Genomic DNA, 19,277 nt, shown 5'->3' with positions numbered 1-19,277 from the left:
TCAGGGTACACAAAGGGTCAGATCTTCACCTGGGCCGTTTTCTTGCAGCGAAGCAAGAGTAACCTTGTGTGTCCCTGGAAGAACTGTAGAAAAATGTGTACATTTGCAAAACACTGCAAACTTACAAAGTTAGCTGACCCTAGAGATGCTACACATCTGTCTCAAAGGGGCGGATACATTTTATTTTGATACACTGAAGGAGTAAACCGGAGGACTACAGGAGTGGTCCAATTACCAAAATCACCACTGAACACAATGACCCGGAATAGGAAGCAGCAGGATCTGGTCTTTCCTATTTTTAATTCCTGTGTTACACTAACCCCTTAGCCCACACCCTTATCACACCCTTCTCCTATGTCCTGACCAATTTACTATTTTCATGTTACTTTGTGTAACGCACTAATCAACATCTGTATATCCACTTGACTTACCTGGATGTCATTCTTGCATGAATATGGTATGCTACTTCAGCTTCAGTTGTACAAATTTGCCTGAGAAAGAGACTGTTGTGGCCCTGGAAGTGTGCACTCTCTTTAACCACTAATTAACTTGTAACTTTTGTTTTATTTTTTTATAATTTCTTTTACTTTCACTGTCGCTATTATAACCACATCTTTGAGTGTTTTTGCTATCTTTACCTTAAACCCCTAGATATACAATGTTGTATATGCACACAGGAAAATTGGTCATACTTTATTTTTTTTAATTTTTTTTTTTATTTTAAGCTAATTATTCTACCATCGTTAGCCAAAGAGGAAAGACCATTACCAGATAGGATCGCCATGTTCACCAATAGGTGAAAATGTAACTCTAATCCCTTCATTGCCTCTGGATGTTCTCAGAACATCACAAGGGCTGAAACTTCTGTATAGCGGCCCTCATCACGGCTAATTTTATCATTTCTATGAGAGATCCAGTTGTGGATTTGTGATTTGGTGTCTTCGGGGCAACTGCCTTTCTTAGGAAGCCAATTACATTGATACATGTTTTAAGTAAAAGAAAACCTAAGTGGAAATGCCTCGTTAAGCATACTGTATCACTCTCATTAGTTACATTTGGTCTTGTGTTGGGCTACACATTGTAAAGCATTTACCAATGTTATCCCCGCAGGTGATGTGGCTTACCAACTATGAGAGCCGGCTGGTACGGCAAATGGCACCAGGCTTTCTGCAGACCTCTAACGTCAAGAGAGATGTGAAGTACCTGAGAGAGAGAGGCATCACCATATTAAACCTGAGGTACACAGAGATCAACAGTGAAGACATCAGGTACAGTACATCAACTATAACTCTATTTGTCTTGTGCGTGTCGTCTTGTAAAACAATGATGGTCCCTACTCCGTCCTCAAGGACCAGCAACAGGCTAAGACAGGGGTGGCCAACTCAAGTTCTCAAGAGCCACCAACATGCCAGGTAGTTGAGGCATCTCTGCTGAAACAGGGATACCCCCAATACCTGGCCTGTTGGTGGCCCTTGAGGACTGGAGTTTGCCACCCATGGGCTGAGACTTTCAAGATTTCTCTAACACAATTAGCCCAGATTACTTATCACAAGGCCAATGTAGGCATGTTTTGCCCTAAAAACCTGGTCTGTTGGTAACTTATGGGGACGGCTCTTGAGCACCCCTGTTGTAAGGTAAAATTACTCACTGAATTTGTACTCTACGTGACTGCAGCGATGCATGAGATTTCTTCTTTTGAGATTGACTTTGCCAGCGACCAAGGAGATGGGAGCTCTGCTGTTAACAAGCGAGAGATAAAAACAAGTATTCTAATATGGATTTGGGACTGAACGGGTATTGTTTTATTTAGAGCCTTCTTACGTCAATTGAACCATTAGAAAACTAAGAATTAATTTGCATATTTTAATTTATTTTTTAATATTCACTGTTTGTGTACTTTTTTGTGCTTTCATATGTTATTTATATTTATTTTATTTTCATATAGTTTAACCATATCGACCAGGCTTTATTTTGTAAGCATTTTTAGGATCACCTCTTGTTCTTAGCACCTTGATCTAGACAGTAGGAGTGATTCCCTGGGGCGGGTTCCACTTTAGAGAAAAGCTACAGAGAAACGTTTGCTAATTTTGTAATTTGAGCTTGGGGCAAGTTGCCGAAAATAAGAATGTTATCAAGAACAAGAAAAGGTTGTACTTGGTTGGATCAAGCCAATAAATCGATCTAGAGCAAAATCCTTTGTGGTCTCAACTGGAAGCAGATTCCAGTCTTCTCAGATGGGGACCCCACTGTCATGACCAGTTTGCTAAGGAAAACTTGGTGAAATGAACCATACAATCAATAAACGTTCTGGAACTAAGAGCCATCTCTGCGTCTCCCCTGCTGAAATCGCTCTCCTGGCTTCCTATCAAATCCCAGATCACACACTCAATTCTCCTCTTCACTTTTAAAGCTTTACACTCTTCTGCCCCTCCTTACATCTCAGCCCTAATTTCTCGCTATGCACCATCCCGACTTTTGCATTCTGATCAAGGATGTCTTCTCTCTACCCCTTTTGTGTCTAAAGCCCTCTCCTGCCTTAAACCTTTCTCACTGACTGCCCCGCACCTCTGGAATGCCTTTCCCCTCAATATCCGACTAATACCCTCTGTATCCATCTTTAAGACTCATCTTAACACACCTCATATTCTCCAAGCATACGAGTAGCTCTGTGGCTGATACTTTACACCTCTTACATCGACCTTGACCCCTTGCAGATGCACTTACCAGAACACCTTCCTAATGTCTCTGTACATTCTTCCTACTTACCAATTAGATTATGAGATCTTCGGGGCAGGGACTCCTTTTCCTAAGTGTCACTTTTATGTCTGAAGCACTTTTTCTCATTACGTATTATTTGTATTATTTGTTATTTATATGACTGTCACGTGTATTACTGCTGTGAAGCGCTATGTACATTAATGGCGCTATATAAATAAAAGACATACATACATACATACATACATACATACATACATACAAGGGGCTTGAGGCATTCACATAGGAGTTCATTCGGACAGCTATGCAGCAATGACTTGCCTCACAAACACATAGGCATGAGAAGCTCCATGGAAATGGTTTCATATTTATTCAGTTGGGTGTAAACTAATTTCGCAGGGATTTCAGCAACTTGAGAGGCATAAATGACCAGCATATATCAGAGGAAACCAGTAAAACCACTATAATGGTCCTTAAACACCAAGTTTTTGAAGTCCTGGTGGATCTTTGGTGGTAGCTAGAAGTGAACATCAGAGATTTGGCAGAAACTCACAAGGTGGCAACATAATATCCAAGGTTGAAAGACTATGAAGCAATTTACCTGGATGCTTATTCCATTCTGTGGATGTTTTGTCACGTCTATACAGTTCTGTTGGACTGTAAGACCCTCATAAGAGAGAGACTGAGTAGTATGATAAGACCAGCGGTGGATTTGAAGATCCGCCGCACCTATGCACTTACATATGGCGGCCGCCTCCTTGCTGCAGCCCTCCTCCTCCTTCCGAATCGCAACGTCAAATGACGCCATGGACGTCACAGTGTCTCATTGTCCTTGTAACGCGAAATAATTTGACATTGCCATGGCGAGATGCCGTGTGATGTCCGCTGTGTCATTTGACGCTGAAATTCAGAAGAAGGAGGAGGGGGGTGGCAGCAAGGAGGCGGCTGCCACATATGTCTTCCCATCAGGAACGATAGGCCAGGGAGCGCGGCATCTGCATATGGAGGCGGACATTTTTGCCGTCCCAGGCCTAATGGGAAATCCTCCACTGGATAAGACTGTGCAGTCATGAACCAGCAATGGATGGGTTCATGTTTCCATGCAGTACAGGGTTAGTTTGAAGAAGATAAGCAACATATCTCATCAAGGTAACTATAGGCAAATACAGCTGCATGGAACATGCAAGAGTTGCACACGGTCTATGGATAATAGACTTTGCCTGAAGATAAAGATGGTTTGCCACACGATTACCTTGACTAACCCAACATCTGATAACATAGGAACAAGACCACCCAGCACCCTAATGTGAGAGAGAATAACCAGGAAGTGCTGATAGAAGATAAAACTAGGGTGCAGGAAAAATGCAATATGCGTGAGTACGAAGTAGGGATACTGTTTTTTTTGGGGGTGGGGGGTATGAGGGGTTCCCTTCTTTTTAATAACAAGTGGGTATATGTAGTGGTGCTTTTAGAGAGATTTGTTGTCTAGACCAGGTTGTTTGTCTTCATCACACAAGGACAAAGCTGTACTGTTAATCATGTTAGCTGAGGCTTAAATAAGACAAAATCAACTTTGAGAAACATCTGCGTCTCAGACTCGCCTTCCTTTTAAGTACCTTTCCACCAATTTTATTGATCCAGGATGTACTCGGAAAGATCAGACACGACAGAGGCAATTCCTATAACTCTCAATTGGCACTGAAGGCATTTTTTAAAATCGAATCCATTTCTCGATAGCATAATCTCAATGTAGCACTGTTTTCCCTCCCCCCCCCTCCTTCCCCAGTGGGAGATGCACAGCTTCTGCTACCTGTGTGTGGTGCAAGTATCTGTTAGGGTCAGGAGAGCTGAGCTGATCTGCTATTGTGGGAGATCAGGACAGGCTTAGGTTCTTCTGTGAGCTCTTCTCAGGGTGCTTAGTGCCTCCAGCAGTAGTGGGCTCCAGGGTGTTCGGTGATCAGGCCCCACTATTGCATGTTTCTTACCTCCTGCCCGGGGACTGACACGCAGACAGGAGTATGATAATGAAGGGTCTTTCTTAGGCATTCACTGCAGATCTTCTTCACAGCGGTGCAGGGTCTCAGAGGCTCCAGGCCTCTCGATGATGCTTACCCCAGATATTATAGGGCATCTTGGTGGTATGATCAAATGTTCCCCCAGCCCCAGGGACTGGAAGTGGGCACACATCACGCGGCTCATAGCCCTACTGCTCTGTTCCTCATCCAGAGCAGGACTGAATACATTTGGCACCACCCTAATCAGGAAGCAGAAGGGGCGGGCTCATGGTCTATACCTATCCCTTTATAGGCTTACACAGGCCATGAGTCACCATCTTCTGTCCATCATAGAGGAGCATGAAGGGGGGTCACAAGCCCACAGACTTAACCTGTCATAGCCTACAGCTAGCAGGGAGAGGAAAGACAGGCAGTGTTTAAGCGTCATCTGCATCAGGCTTCCATCTTTCACTGAAGTCCGAAGATCTTTCACTTTATGGCATAGAGATGGCGCAGAAGTCATTGCTCAAACTATTCCTGATACCATTCTCCTAGCCACAAAACCAATGGCGTCTCCAATCTTTTATAGGAAATAGAGGATATTTTTCAATTGTGTAAATCACACCATATCTCAGAAGAAAATATGCAGATTGCCCATATTATGGAATAATTTCAGCATGGGCTGAACAGCGGAAATCAGGGTTTAGGCGGGATCAGGCAGCATCAGTCTCATCCATCTCAAAGTGGATTACAAATGTTATTTCTGAGGCCTTCATGAAAACTGTGCAGTCTACTTCATGGCCAGAGCTCATTCTGTAAGGGCCAAAGTGATGTGTTCCCAGAATAAATTAGCAAACTGTACATTCAGCAAACACTATAAATTGGATCTTCAAGACTCCACAGTCTTTGCATCCGAGTTTTACAGGCAGTTGTACGTTACATAGTTACATAGGAGACGAGGTTGGAAAAAAGATATGTCCATCAAGTTCAGCCTATGCGAAATTTAGACAGATACTTATCCTATATTGGTATTTACAGTATTTTGATCCAGTGGAAGGCAAACATAAAACCCAGTAAAACATCATCCAATTATGTCTCATAAGGGGGAAAATACATTTCGTCCTGACTCCAATATGGCAATCAGATTTTACCCTGGATCAACATCCTTCCCATGTTTACTTATTTGGTAAATCACTGTAAATGTAGTATTTTCTGTGTTTAATATGGGTGCCTTCCTACTTGCCAAACTACCACTCCCCCCCCCCCTCCACGCTACCTCAATGACCCCTAGCTAGGTTCCCATTCCTAACTATTCTGTCTAGTTGGTTACCTCTTTCTTGTCCCTCCCCCTTCTTAAATTGTCAATATGGGAGTAATCCTGTTCCATTGCCATGGGGGTGGGGAGAACCGAGAAGAAATAGACATTTGTTTTGCAATATTTTGTTTACTTTTCCTCCATGGAAACCTACTGTAAACATATTTTCCTCCCTTACTATGTTTTATTTTATTTTGTTGTTTCATTCTATTTTGTTGCTTCAGCGTTGTTAGAATAGATAACCGTCCTTGATGGAGAGGATACGTTTTGTATGCCTGGGCCAATACCTGTCTTATTCTAAGCTGGAGGAGTTGCCTCTCCCACTCACTTCCATTGCCATGGAGGGACTAAAAAAAGATGGCAATATCGTAAGCAAATGTCTTTATTTGAAAACTGACGGTAGTATATGGGGAGCTGCTCATACACTGGTGGAAGTGTTCCGTATATAGGGAACTTTACCATTCTCTTATATGCTATGTAATATGCAAATACCACATTTTCTCAAAGAGCAGAAGAGAATCATGAATGTTGTGGCAAGTCAGAGCCAAGATGTGGTGAGGGGAGTGTTGAGTTTAGCAGGAGAATATGACCTACTGTAATAAAATCAATATGTTTGTGTGTACTGTAGTATGTTACAAGAACATGTAACCAATATAAATAAGAAACAGAATATTGGTTAAGGACGACTGTTTAAATGTATTAATTTTATGATCTACTCCATATTGTTCTTGTGCATACAATACGGAATACTGTTACCAATAAGTCCCTACTCCTGTATCACTTTTTGAGGCCCTACGTGCGCAGGTTTCTTACAACGTATCATTCTGCGTGTCTTGTGTTTGACAGTAATTTGTTTTAACTTGGCAGGGAATACACAGCAGGCAATCTGAGCATCAACACATACACCGTAAATCAGCCCTGGCTTTACTCAGTATTGTGGTGTGCTGGAGTTCATTCTGTCACTTCGGATGCCTCTCATATCCTTAGCAAGGTGCCTTTTCCCATCTGGTTAATGGTAAGCAATGCTACATCTGAAGAATAGCATTTAAAGTAGTTTGGCTGAACTGCATAATTACCAGCACACAATTAACATTTTGCATTAGATCCCAGCAGTATTGTTTCACAATATGGATAATGCTATTTATGGTTCAGTACCATTTAGCCCAATTACCTTTATATGTACTAAACGTTATCCCATGAGATTGCATCCAGTGTATATACAGTAATAGTCTATACATTTAATTGACAGGTGTTATTATGCACCTGTGAATGACCATTCTATTAAGAACGCTGTCCCTCCATAAGAGGTTAGGAGAGCTTTTGCAGGTAGTGTTAGGTCTTGCATGAAAGTGGACACTTGGCTTGATTTGCAAGTTAAAATGCTTTGGCTAAAGAATGAATTAAATGACTCTCACTTATGAAAAGATAAATGGAGAAGGATTTAACTATATAATTAGCCATATTGGAAGTAGCACTGGGGCTTTTTGTCTCTTGATTTATACATTTATTACCTTTTATATCTGCTAATCCGAGTAATACCATTTCCACAATGGAGCAATCCTTTCCACTTCTGAAGAGAGAGCTCCACCTAGCAACATAATCTTAAAACTGCAAAATAAATCGTCCTCCATATATCATTCACAATCATTTGTTTCAGAAATGCTCAGGTCCCTCTGTCCGTGACGGGATTTAATTGAATATATACATATTTATGCATGGGGGGGGGGGGGGCAGTAGTCCTTTTGTGCACCATTAACAAAAATCTACATTTTATGAGGATTTGGGTGATGGTTTCGTTGACTTTATAATGGACACACTAATAAAAAAGAAAGAAAGTGTACTAAGTTTATTAAGAAGTGCTACTGTATAGGACACCATCCATACTGGAAGACACCTTCCGGCCATAAGAAATGGTCCATGTTTACCAAGTAGTGTTTTCTCCATAAGACGCCTTCCAGAGCAAGAATACCCCTTCCAGTCCATTTACTTGGATGGGATGTACAGGGCCATGTTTCCTAAGCTGTGCGGGCAGGTGTGTTATGAAGATGCACTACTTCATCAATGTGAGCCACGTTCATTTTTATTTGATTGACTACTTAAACATGTGGCTGAGATGTGGATGAGTCCCGGAATGTGTTGAATGCTATGTACAGCACTCTATAAGTGACATATAGTGACATACAGTAAGCAAGTTTGTAGTCCAAGCTGTGGAGAAAACGTTCTACAGATAGAGCTGTTTAGTTAACATGCTATGTATTTGCTTGACCATGTTATCCATATATTTCAGCCTCCAGATGAATATTCTCTCATTTGGATAACATCAGATGTCATTTCTTTCACTGTAATTGTAGGAGTGTTTATACTGCAGAAGTAAGTACTTCTATTTTTATTCTGTAACCTTATTTTTAGTGCATTAAACTGTCAAGTCGGGTCATTTTGCTTGTTTGTGTCTTCAAAAGAGGCATTAAGGAGCTTTGACATACTGTACTGTATGCTAGATATCTCTTCTTAAGATCTAATAAATGCAGTATCTTGATTGATCTAATTTTATATGAAGACTACCGTCCAAGTTTGTCTAGCCAACCATCGTCTTTATTTATGGAGAGGTATAATAGTGGAAGAAAATGTATTGGAATAGGAGGCGAGAACCTGGTTTCCAACGTTAGTCTTTTGCCTGTATACAGTACCTCTTTGTCTTGATGTTTATATACTAATTGTAATGGTTTTATTCATGAAACGCCACAGTGAAGAAAATGGCAAACACAGCTTCATCAGGGGAAGCAGCCCCACTTAATGGCAAAGGGGACCGCACAATATGTGTGTTATTACACAGAGGGGTGGATTTAATATTTCTAAATGTATAACTTTGCATATCAAGTTTACATCGCCAGTAGTTTTAAAGGAACCCATGTTGTATTGTGGATGACGTTTGTGTCCACTTCTTTATGGCCCATATTCGCTAAGTGGTGCTATGCCATAAGATAACTTGAAGCCCATTCAAGTTATAGCATAAATCTGCATTGTAAATATGGGTCTATACTGTGTGTCGATTATCGTAAAGAGTCTTGAATCTTAAAGTTTTTTTATTTTTTAACTTTATAATCATTACCTGAATAGGGCGAGTCATTTGGCAATTTGAACTTACTGAACGTAACATTTTCTTTTACTTAACTTTTATTAATGAACTGCTGGGATAATGGTACAAACAGACACAATACTGTATTGCACTAAGGACCCAGAATACAGCTTGGAACGAAGGAGATTTTGTAACATTTAAATGGTGGCTTTTCAAGTAATGACAATGGATGAAATTGATGTGCAGAAAATGATGGGATCTGTCAAAATCACGTGATGTTCATAGGAAAGAACATCCTGTATAATGTTAAGGCAACAATGAAATATTGATTAGCGAAGTGGGCTACTGATCATTCATTAGGTGATCCATGCATTACAGTATGTTTAAATATTTTCACGAGTCATCGAAATGTCAATGGCACTGTTTATTTGTAACAACGATTGGGTGTTTGAACTTGTACATTGCGGAGTGCAATCTGCCTTCTGGGAGACTGATAGGGACCTGTACTTATTCTGAAGGTCATATTGGTAATAGTATACGTCAAAGCCTTCACACAAAAAATGAAGGATCGGTGATTCCCGGACAAGCTGCAGAGGATGAAACCTTTTACAGGATGCAAGCAAGACCAGTGGTTTTTTTTTGACCGACTAACATTGCAGACACTTTTTTTTTTTTTTCCTTTTTCCCCACAAACATTTTTATTAGGTATTGATACATTAAATAATAAACAATATAGGATAGTGGTTACACAATACCATAACATTTGATTTTTTACTTTTTATTGACAGAGGGGAATAAGATGGGGTGGGAGGGGGCACTGATAACCCACCCGAGTGTTTGGTCGACCTCTCGGGTCACTCAGTGGTCCCGGGTAACAGACTCCTGAAAAAGAGAGGGAAAGAAGGGAGCATGGGGAGTGTGGGGGGGGGGGGGGTAGTAGAGTAGGAAGGAGTATGGGAGCAGACACACTTTTTTAAACACTTTTAATTTGCTTGATCACAGTTCAAAATCTTTGACCTTTTTCAGAGGACAAGTCTTGTCAGAGCCGGTATCTGTCTGGCAAACAGCTTTCATAACAGCCAACACACATAATCACCAGAGCAATGCACCGAAGAGCTGAACGGTTAGTAATGTTATCCTTTGTATGAGATGTCTCCAATACGGCAGTACTCCCCTCAACAATAGTCTCCTTTCTCTGCTGAGGGTGGGCAACTTTCTGTACAGTGAACTTTGATTGAACACCTGACACGGAAGACATTGCCCCCACAGGGAAGCTGCTGAACATTTTAATACCCAAGAACATCCTTATTTTGATGCACTTTGCATGTGCATAACAGTGAATGGAAACGGATTCTTTATGAAGTCTGCTCTGTGTGTGAATATTGCTACTTTTTCTCAAATGTAATCTCCTAGAACGTGGAATGGAGCTTAAAGAGAAGTCACTCCGGATATTTTGTGTCTCTGCTGTTCTTCAGTATCCTACAGCATCTTCCACTTGAACAACCTTTTGACATTTCCCTTTTTGTTTTACAATATTTGAATAGGTCTTGAACTGCGTTGGCAGATCCTGCTTTAAAAATGCCTGCCTCAACCATCCAAGCAACCAACCAATCTTAGTCAAGTGCGCTGAGGGGAGATAATTAACTCTGTTTTCATACACGGAAGGGAGGGTGTCCAGTCTGCAGCTGCTGAGAAACAATACTCGCTTGATTTGATTCAATTCAGAATCTGAACCTGTTGGATATAATAAACACACTATATATTTCTGCATGTTCCGCAATTAAAAGAATGAAACGACACAACCGTTGCATGAAACTGTTGCAAAAGTACAGGCTGGTTGGTATTCTTGGGTCTCAAGAATGATGCCGGTGTTATTTGAATATAACTTATCATTCTGTATTGGCATTACACATGAAGGTGCATTACTCATACAAGAACATTTTTTTTTTCTTTGAATTCAGCATTTTAATGCCACCAACTCTTTAATCAGAGGGATTCTCGCCCTTGAAATTCAGCCTTTCAGAGTCTCAAAATATGGCACCTTACAAATGAAAAGTTGGGCAGTCTCAATAGCCTGTGAACAATGCTTTCATACCCACTGTTATATCTGTTTGTATCCCAGGCATACAGATGTAGCTAGACTTACTGTTCTCGCCTCCGATGGACCACGGCTGTCCCAGTGCCGGAGGAGTATCACTGCAGGGGGTTCAATCCGCATGAAGATAAATTCAACCTTTGAGCTATATCCTGAATTGTCCACACAAAGTCTCCTAGCTGCAGAACAAGATCAACAGATTTAGCAAATGAAAATATTTAGTTGGAAGCAATAGGTTTGTTTTGTTTGATATGTCTAGTTCTGTTTTTGCACTAGTTGTCTGGCTGGGAGATTTTGATATATGGACGTAGCCAACTTTACCTTGCTTACTGATAACACAGAATATTGTGTTATAATGCAGAATATCACATCGTTTCCCTAGGATTCAATGATAATGATAACACAGAATATCACTGTCATGATCAGGGTTGATCGGACTTCCGAGAATCTTTGAATCCCCAGACAGAATGCAGGTTTAACAAACCAGAGTTTATTTAGCTGGAGTGGACAGTAAAATCACACATAACATACATGCACAATGATACAGTACTCTGGGACAATGGGGAACACCTAATCTCACTAGGTGCAAGGCGCAGCCATAGCTTGCTTACCTCCTGGAGTCCTCTTTGTACCGGAACAAAACATGTTTATTTGCGCATGTAAGCACAGCTTTGAAACAGGCTGTATATATACACAGGTAACCCGGTCACACTGGACACAGGACTGAGTTACAGGAACTCGGGGAGCAGAGAGAGGAGCCCTGGGACAAAGGGCAGTTATACCCTGTCTTAATTAGCAGGATGTTGAGCAGGCTGGGTGACACAAAGGCTTTCACACCCGCCCAGGTTCCCAAGTATGAAAGGTTTTACACATGGCCCGGAAAGGCCCAAGTGATATGCCCAAACATGGGCAAATCCTATTTCTAAGGCTGGTGATATGGTAAAGGCGCCTCCCCAATCTCCTGCAGGGATAACCACCAATCGCTGGGGCTGCAGGAGTGTGCCAGACTGTCACGCCGGCACTATAATACAGACCTAACATGGGGACTCCCGATGCATCCTGGGGACACATGGGTAACTGCAGGGCACATGGGAATGCATTACCGGCATAGAGAATACGCCACAGGCAGGGGAAATGCATTACAATCATAGAAATAACATTACAGGCATACAGTACAAATATGGGGAGTACATTACAAGCGTCTGGAACATGATTCAGGCCGGGTACACTGGGCCTTCGAGAGGACACACTGGGAGAGTGTGGACAGCAAAGGGCAAGTCTGTAGTAAGAATAGGGCCAGAGATATTGGTCTAAAATAGTTTTTTTTCCATGCGGCTGAGCACACTTTTCTACAAAGAGAAGAAACCTTAGTGCCCTGTTCCAAGGCAAAGGGAACATATTACTGGCACATGGTTACATTACCTGCCTGGGGAGCAGTGGGCAGGTAGGGGGAATACGAGGCAAGGAGGTTGTTTGAACTGGGGCGCTCCCTAGGATTTGTGGCGGAGAAAGTGCTGCAACGCCTAAGCTATTCAAATAAATTGGAATATAGATATGTGATTGTGTACGAAGTGTAAAAGAGTATATAAAAATATATACTGGCCCTTTTTTGATTTCCTGGTTGCTGCTTGACTTCGGAGAAGGGAATCCCGTCTCCTTCTTAGCGTGGCAGTTGTGGTGTGAAGATAGTCAGCGCAAACCTCACGGGCCTCCCGATGTCGATGGAACCGAATGAAATAAAAGGATATGGATAAAAAAGAATTAAAATCTCAGTGTATTAGATACACATGTGGGGGATGGGGGAAGAGGGGGAGGGGGGTGAGGGGGGTGAGGGCAGGGGGTGGGAGCAAGGAGGAGGATAATGCTGGAGGGGTTGATAATTGGTTTTCCACTTTAACTAATCAAAGAATACATAAAATTATGGATTCAGTGACTCACACGGGCTTGTGTGGTGTCTCTCCCTCAACGCTGACTGTAGTGGATTTATTACAGACTCATATGCTGGAGTCTCAATATACATAAAACTCACACGGCCTGATGTGAGTCCTTGTCCTCAGAGGGTGATGTCCTGTATGGATGGTGTCTGGGTTGTCTCAGCAGAATTATCCCCCGATGGGTGTAGTGTGTGAGTGTCTCCTCTCCCCGTTTCCCAGATGACCAAAAGGAGTGTATGCCAACAAGGGTTAACAACAATAAAAAAGGTCTTTAATGGGTATACAGTGGAGACATAAGCATATGAAATGCAAACATGTGGTGAACCATAAAAAGTATAGAACAATCTATGACAAAATGAAATAAATTATACTAAGACACAATGAAATAAAATGAAATAAAGCAAACACAAACTTCGTCAGGTACGAAGCTTATTGCGAAACATGTTGTTCCCTGCCGGAGCTCATTGAGAGAGGGACCCAGCACACTACAGGACATCCGGTGCAGATCCCCTCTTCTGGTTCCGCTGCCGGACGCGCCAGTGGGAACAAGAACGGAGGAGGAGACCGTGCAGGAGTGTACCGAGCGGCTGAGGCTGGGCCATTTTATTTGACTTCAAGTGTGAGTGTAGTCCTTGTGTTTGCTTTATTTCATTTTATTTCATTGTGTCTTATTTTATTCCATTGTGTCTTAGTATAATTTATTTCATTTTGTCATAGATTGTTCTATACTTTTTATGGTTCACCACATGTTTGCATTTCATATGCTTATGTCTCCACTGTATACCCATTAAAGACCTTTTTTATTGTTGTTAACCCTTGTTGGCATACACTCCTTTTGGTCATCTGGGAAACGGGGAGAGGAGACACTCACACACTACACCCATCGGGGGATAATTCTGCTGAGACAACCCAGACACCATCCATACAGGACATCACCCTCTGAGGACAAGGACTCACATCAGGCCGTGTGAGTTTTATGTATATTGAGACTCCAGCATATGAGTCTGTAATAAATCCACTACAGTCAGCGTTGAGGGAGAGACACCACACAAGCCCGTGTGAGTCACTGAATCCATAATTTTATGTATTCTTTGATTAGTTAAAGTGGAAAACCAATTATCAACCCCTCAGCATTATCCTCCTCCTTGCTCCCACCCCCTGCCCTCACCCCCCTCCCCCTTTCCCCCCCCCCTCTTCCCCCATCCCCCACATGTGTATCTAATACACTGAGATTTTAATTCTTTTTTATCCATATCCTTTTATTTCATTCGGTTCCATCGACATCGGGAGGCCCGTGAGGTTTGCGCGGAATACGAGGCAAACCTGGGGAAGTAACTGGTGCAGTACAAATACAGTTTTACAACATAATTTTCTCTGGTGGCTTCCAGAGAGAGAGAGAGAGAGAGAGAGATTGTGCCCAGCAGTCACATCTCCCAACATAACGCGACAGAGGTTAAAATAACCCTGACTACATCTATATAAACCGCAATATTAGCTGTAACATGGGTCTTGCATTGGGATGAACGTTCATGTAAAGATCCAGTTAAACGATCGCTTCCCGTTTTTGGAGTGTTCTGTTCAATGTTCTATAAATGTACTTGGATTTCCTTTTAATAGAGGTCATATGAATGAATGGAATAAAAGTCAGTGTGCTAGATTACAAGAACTAATCCAGGTAAAGCAACTATAAGTGACAATACAAGTAGAGAAATACTGTCTGAAATAACACCTTTTCCAAAGGAATAATATATGCTCAGTGCAAAGAGGGGTTTTATGCATTAATTTTAATCATATATTCCAATGATCACTCACAACCTGGTGATGTAGCCTGTGGGCTGACCTACTGCAAATAGTGTAACCCGGAGCCTTTGGATAGTCAGGATTATAATACTGTAATTTAAATCCCTCTCTGTGAGCGGCAGCATTCAGATTCAATCTGTTTGTAGCTTGTATTTTTCCGACCAGTAATTATATTGAGTGTCGAGAGGTGATACATCAACAGCTCTGTATCTATTGATGTAATAATGATTGAACTCATAACTGCTGAAATGGCTTAAGGAGCTTTTAATGGTTTTTATTGAAATGTTAAACTAGGGCACATGGCTTTTGTGCCAGTGAGTCAATAACTTTAGATGAATTGCAAACCCGTGGGTAAATAGCTCTCACACTCAGTCTTGTGAATGGCAGGGGCAGATCTCGCTACCCCCCCTTAACCTACATACTATTAGAAGATATCGGGGTGTTAGATTAAAGACATCTGCAGGTTGTGTGCCACGATACTCACTTATTTAAAGTAGCTGCTGGGACTATTGTGGAAAATCAGAAGTGTATATAATGGCTGTCCTTCTCTGATAGATTAAATAAATGAGAGTACTCTGCTCAACAAGTCATTCAAGAACCTATCATTTTGTCCCTGTGCCATTTTGTTGGATGTATTGCTTATTTACCCTGATGCTGTTGGAGGGACCTGCCAGTCATCACTTTCAAGGTCCCTTGAAGACTTCACCTAAGGTCCGAGAGCTTAAGAAGGACTTCACACCTGCTTCTCACTTACAGGGGGGCGTTTTGAATGTGATGACTTAACTAATCTCTTTGCATTCTTGCCGTGTGTATATTTTCTTATTGCTCTGACTTTGCATGTTCCTCCTCTCTCTTTCTGCTGCATACTGGCATTTTACAGCTATCACTTGATCAGGTAATTTTGTTGTATAGCTCCTTACACCACCACACCTGAGCCTGACTCGTCCTCTTCTCTCCGAGAGTGGAGGAAGATGGGCGGCATGATGCAGTCCAACAGATATAACTACTTCTACAGAGCACTATATCCATGAAAACCTTTTGCAGACACCTGTAAATTCCTACGCATTGTGATATAGATTTCTCTGGCATGGAACGGGTTAAGATTTGGGGAAGTTACTTCATATACTGTATATGAAAGCATGAGTCCTGTTGAACAGATATTTGTAGCCACATTATTTTTCTCCACATACGACCGTTTTGAAATATGAATGTTAGTCTGTTTTATGTGCTCAGAGACTTGCTTTCACACACCTTATGTGATCTAGAGGGTAACGTATGACTGTAGAAAGTGAAGAACACCGTAAATCCAACAAATGAATCACTTTCACGGAAACCAGGGCTTCTCAAGACCCCCAACAGGTCCGGTTAACAAGGTATCCCTGCTTGAGCACAGGTGGCTCAGTCAAAGACAGACACTGATTGAGCCACCTGTGCTGAAGCCGGGATATCCTGAAAACCTGAACTGTTGGTGGGGGGTCTTGAGGACAGGAGTTGAGAACCTCTGACGTAAACCATTGGTGCCATCAACAGGATTAACTAAATCACCAGCAAAAATATGTTTTGGCGTCTGCTTTCTTGTCTCCGACTCTCTCTCTTTTTGTCTTTGCTCATTGGTCTGTCATTTCTCTTTATCTGCCTGTCTTCTCTTTCTGTGTTTTTTTTTGTCAGTCTCTTTGTCTGTTCTCTCTTCCCGTTTCTGCAGAAAACGCATAATCTTGGTCCCGAAAGGGACAGCTAATCAGACATGCAAGTTTCCAGCAACACCATACATGAGGCGCACCTCTTTTTAAATGTGTGCAGATATAGGCAGCTGTAATTTTTTAGTTGCTTAGGAACCATGGACCATGCGTCCTTTTGCGGGTTGTTTGGTTCATGCATGTTTTGAAGCTGTCACCCGATCCTATTGCTGCAGTAAAGCTTTTACTGCACACTGTCCATGGTTAAAGCCCATCATATATTCAGGACAGACAGGCTGCTTAGGCCACACTGAGGAATGATCTGCTACTGTACATGTGCATGTGCATGAACGCTGTTCTATGAACAGTCTATATAACTCTATAACATGCTAGATGGAGGGGCTTACTGGCTGAGCATGACATTTGAACACTTGTAGTATATTGGCATTGTTATTTTATTCTTAAGTAGCGCTTATATATGCAGCTTCCTACAGTATGAAGTACAATCTTTTATTAACAGTTGTCCAGTGTCAATACTAGAGATGTCAACCGTCAAAAGCCAAAATCTGTGATTTTTAGGAGTTCAAGACGAAACAGTATCTTCTGAAGTCTATGTAACCCTCAGTCAGACTGACTCCCAGACAACGAGTGAGTTGACATGTCTGCAGTACAAGAGTAGCTTGCAAGCAGGGAATTGTAATGTAATACAGAATTAATACTATTATATGCAGCTGCTCATGATATACCAGTGCATATATGGGACATTACGCACATAACCCGATGCTAATCAGTTCTTAATTATTTAGTCTATTCCCTTACTGCAGCTTCCTTGGCGGAAGCTTGTTTATTTTGGGTGTGTTCTATACAACGTCGCTTGGACACCCTCCACTTTGCATAAAATAGATGCCTAATGCACAGCTATTTTACATGAGGCAAACAGGCATAGGGAGATGTCACCCCATTCATATGTCTCAATGGCTGTTTAGTGTTTCATTATTTATTGTTTTGCAGGAGAGCTCAATCAATATACTGTACATTGGGATTTAAAAAAAGGTGTTGTTTTCTTTAAAGATAAACCCAGACCATTTTTCCAATAGGGTTGGGTAATTAGCAGTGCGTGGCTGGTTTACCGGACTCTATCATACATTGCAGATCTCCTTTGGTGTGATGGGTTAGCAGCTATTGTCAATTTAATCTCTAACAGTAACAAAACAAAAGTCTGCATTCGAGAGCATACAGTATAGATAGTTGTGGGTATTAATTTGACTGACCTGCCACCTTGTGTTCCTCAACAAAAGTAATTGTTCTATTTTTGGTAAAGGATGCAAAAATTACTTTAGACAATCTGACCTATTTTCACAGAAAACTGTTTCTCCTCGACCATTGCAGACACTTCCGTCTGGCTGTCAAGCTGATCACTGTATAGTGCAAGTGAGGAACTAGTGAAGCATGGTTTCCAATCGATTTTTTTTTCTTCTTCTTGTGTTTGAATACTCCCAGTGGAACAATAAGCTAATATTTCTAGTGCAAGTTCCATTAAAAAGCGCTAGCTACAGTATTCAACTGTTGGAATGTTTTGGACATCTCTTTGTACACGTTATATCATTTTTTTTAATGACATGAGTGATGCCTAACTAAATAGTGACCCAGTGCCACTAAAAATGTCAGGACCACGTAGCGGGCAGAATAAAATATTTGTCCCCAACTTTTTTACCGAATTGGCATTCCTTACAATGTTTCAATAACCCTTAAAGGGCAACTTTTTACCTAGTCGTGTTCTGTAAATAATGCATATTTTTGTTTCAACGGCTCCTACGAAACTGATATCTCTGATCATTATTATCCTTCATACTTGGCTGTTTGCAGGGCTAATGAAGGCATTGTAATTACTTTATAAAAAAGGATATAAGTTGGGTTTGGTCATACTAAGGATTTATAGTGGTACAATTTTGCGCCCCCTTCTATCCCGTTTTTATGAATGAAAATATCCTATTAGCCTTTGCAGCTATTGTCTGACATTGAGCACTATCGCTAAGTCTGCTGCCTGCAAGGACTCCTACAGTACATTTCAAATTTTGTTTGTTGATAGCATGATTACTCTTGCTTCTCAAGAACGGTCTGCTTTCACAGAACGGAGCTCCTTAAAACCCTTGGGTGTGTGCCATCGGGGTAAGGTACTTTATTTACCTTAATTTTACCAAGCTGCCTTTGTACTTTTTCCTGTGTTAGCCAATTGTTACTGTACTTATGGTAGGCTTTCTCTTGCTGTAATATTTTTGCAAAAGGCTCCTCATTGGTATATCCAGAGATAAATAATTGTTTTAATACCTATGCCTTTTCCTTATCTAAAACTTTGCCAAAAAAGGTTACTACAATACATCTGTATTTGCATTTACAGCTACACGTAATTTTGGGATTTCTTAACCCTCTCCTCAAGGAGACCCCGGACAGACTAGATATTGTGACCAATACATTAACACAGACACACACACTAAGGCATCTTAGTTGACATGTGAATGGAGTATTCATTGGTTAGTCTGAGACCATGGCCTGGATGAGGTTCCCCAAATAAATGGCTATGGAATTTGCTATAGACGTTATAAAACAACAATTAACAGTTATAGTTGGGGTAGTAACCACAATGGAGTTGTATAGGTGGACAATAAGCCCTT

General features: G+C 41.4%; 1 protein-coding gene across 3 annotated transcripts in view; it reads left to right on the top strand.

The window, feature by feature from the left end:
• The window catches only part of GDPD5 (glycerophosphodiester phosphodiesterase domain containing 5), a 362,801-nt gene that overhangs the window by 321,828 nt on the left and 21,696 nt on the right, over window positions 1-19,277 (top strand). Inside the window, exons 12-15 of one of the 3 annotated variants that reach the window (XR_012800052.1) lie at window positions 1,111-1,268; window positions 3,997-4,088; window positions 6,892-7,039; window positions 8,312-8,394. Coding sequence is in view for 2 of the 3 variants with exons in the window: in XM_075592695.1 (XP_075448810.1) it covers window positions 1,111-1,268; window positions 6,892-7,039; window positions 8,312-8,394; window positions 15,810-15,824 (404 nt within the window). In the remaining variant the exon portion in view is untranslated. Of the gene's footprint in view, window positions 1-1,110; window positions 1,269-3,996; window positions 4,089-6,891; window positions 7,040-8,311; window positions 8,395-15,809; window positions 15,825-19,277 lie in introns of those variants that run through there. The other 2 variants (XM_075592695.1, XM_075592696.1) reach the window with 2 other exon arrangements.

This window comes from Ascaphus truei, chromosome 3 (assembly GCF_040206685.1).
Source record: "Ascaphus truei isolate aAscTru1 chromosome 3, aAscTru1.hap1, whole genome shotgun sequence".
Classification (NCBI taxonomy): Eukaryota; Metazoa; Chordata; class Amphibia; order Anura; family Ascaphidae; genus Ascaphus; species Ascaphus truei.
Note: the sequence above shows the minus strand (reverse complement) of the source record. Positions and strands in the feature narration are given on the sequence as shown.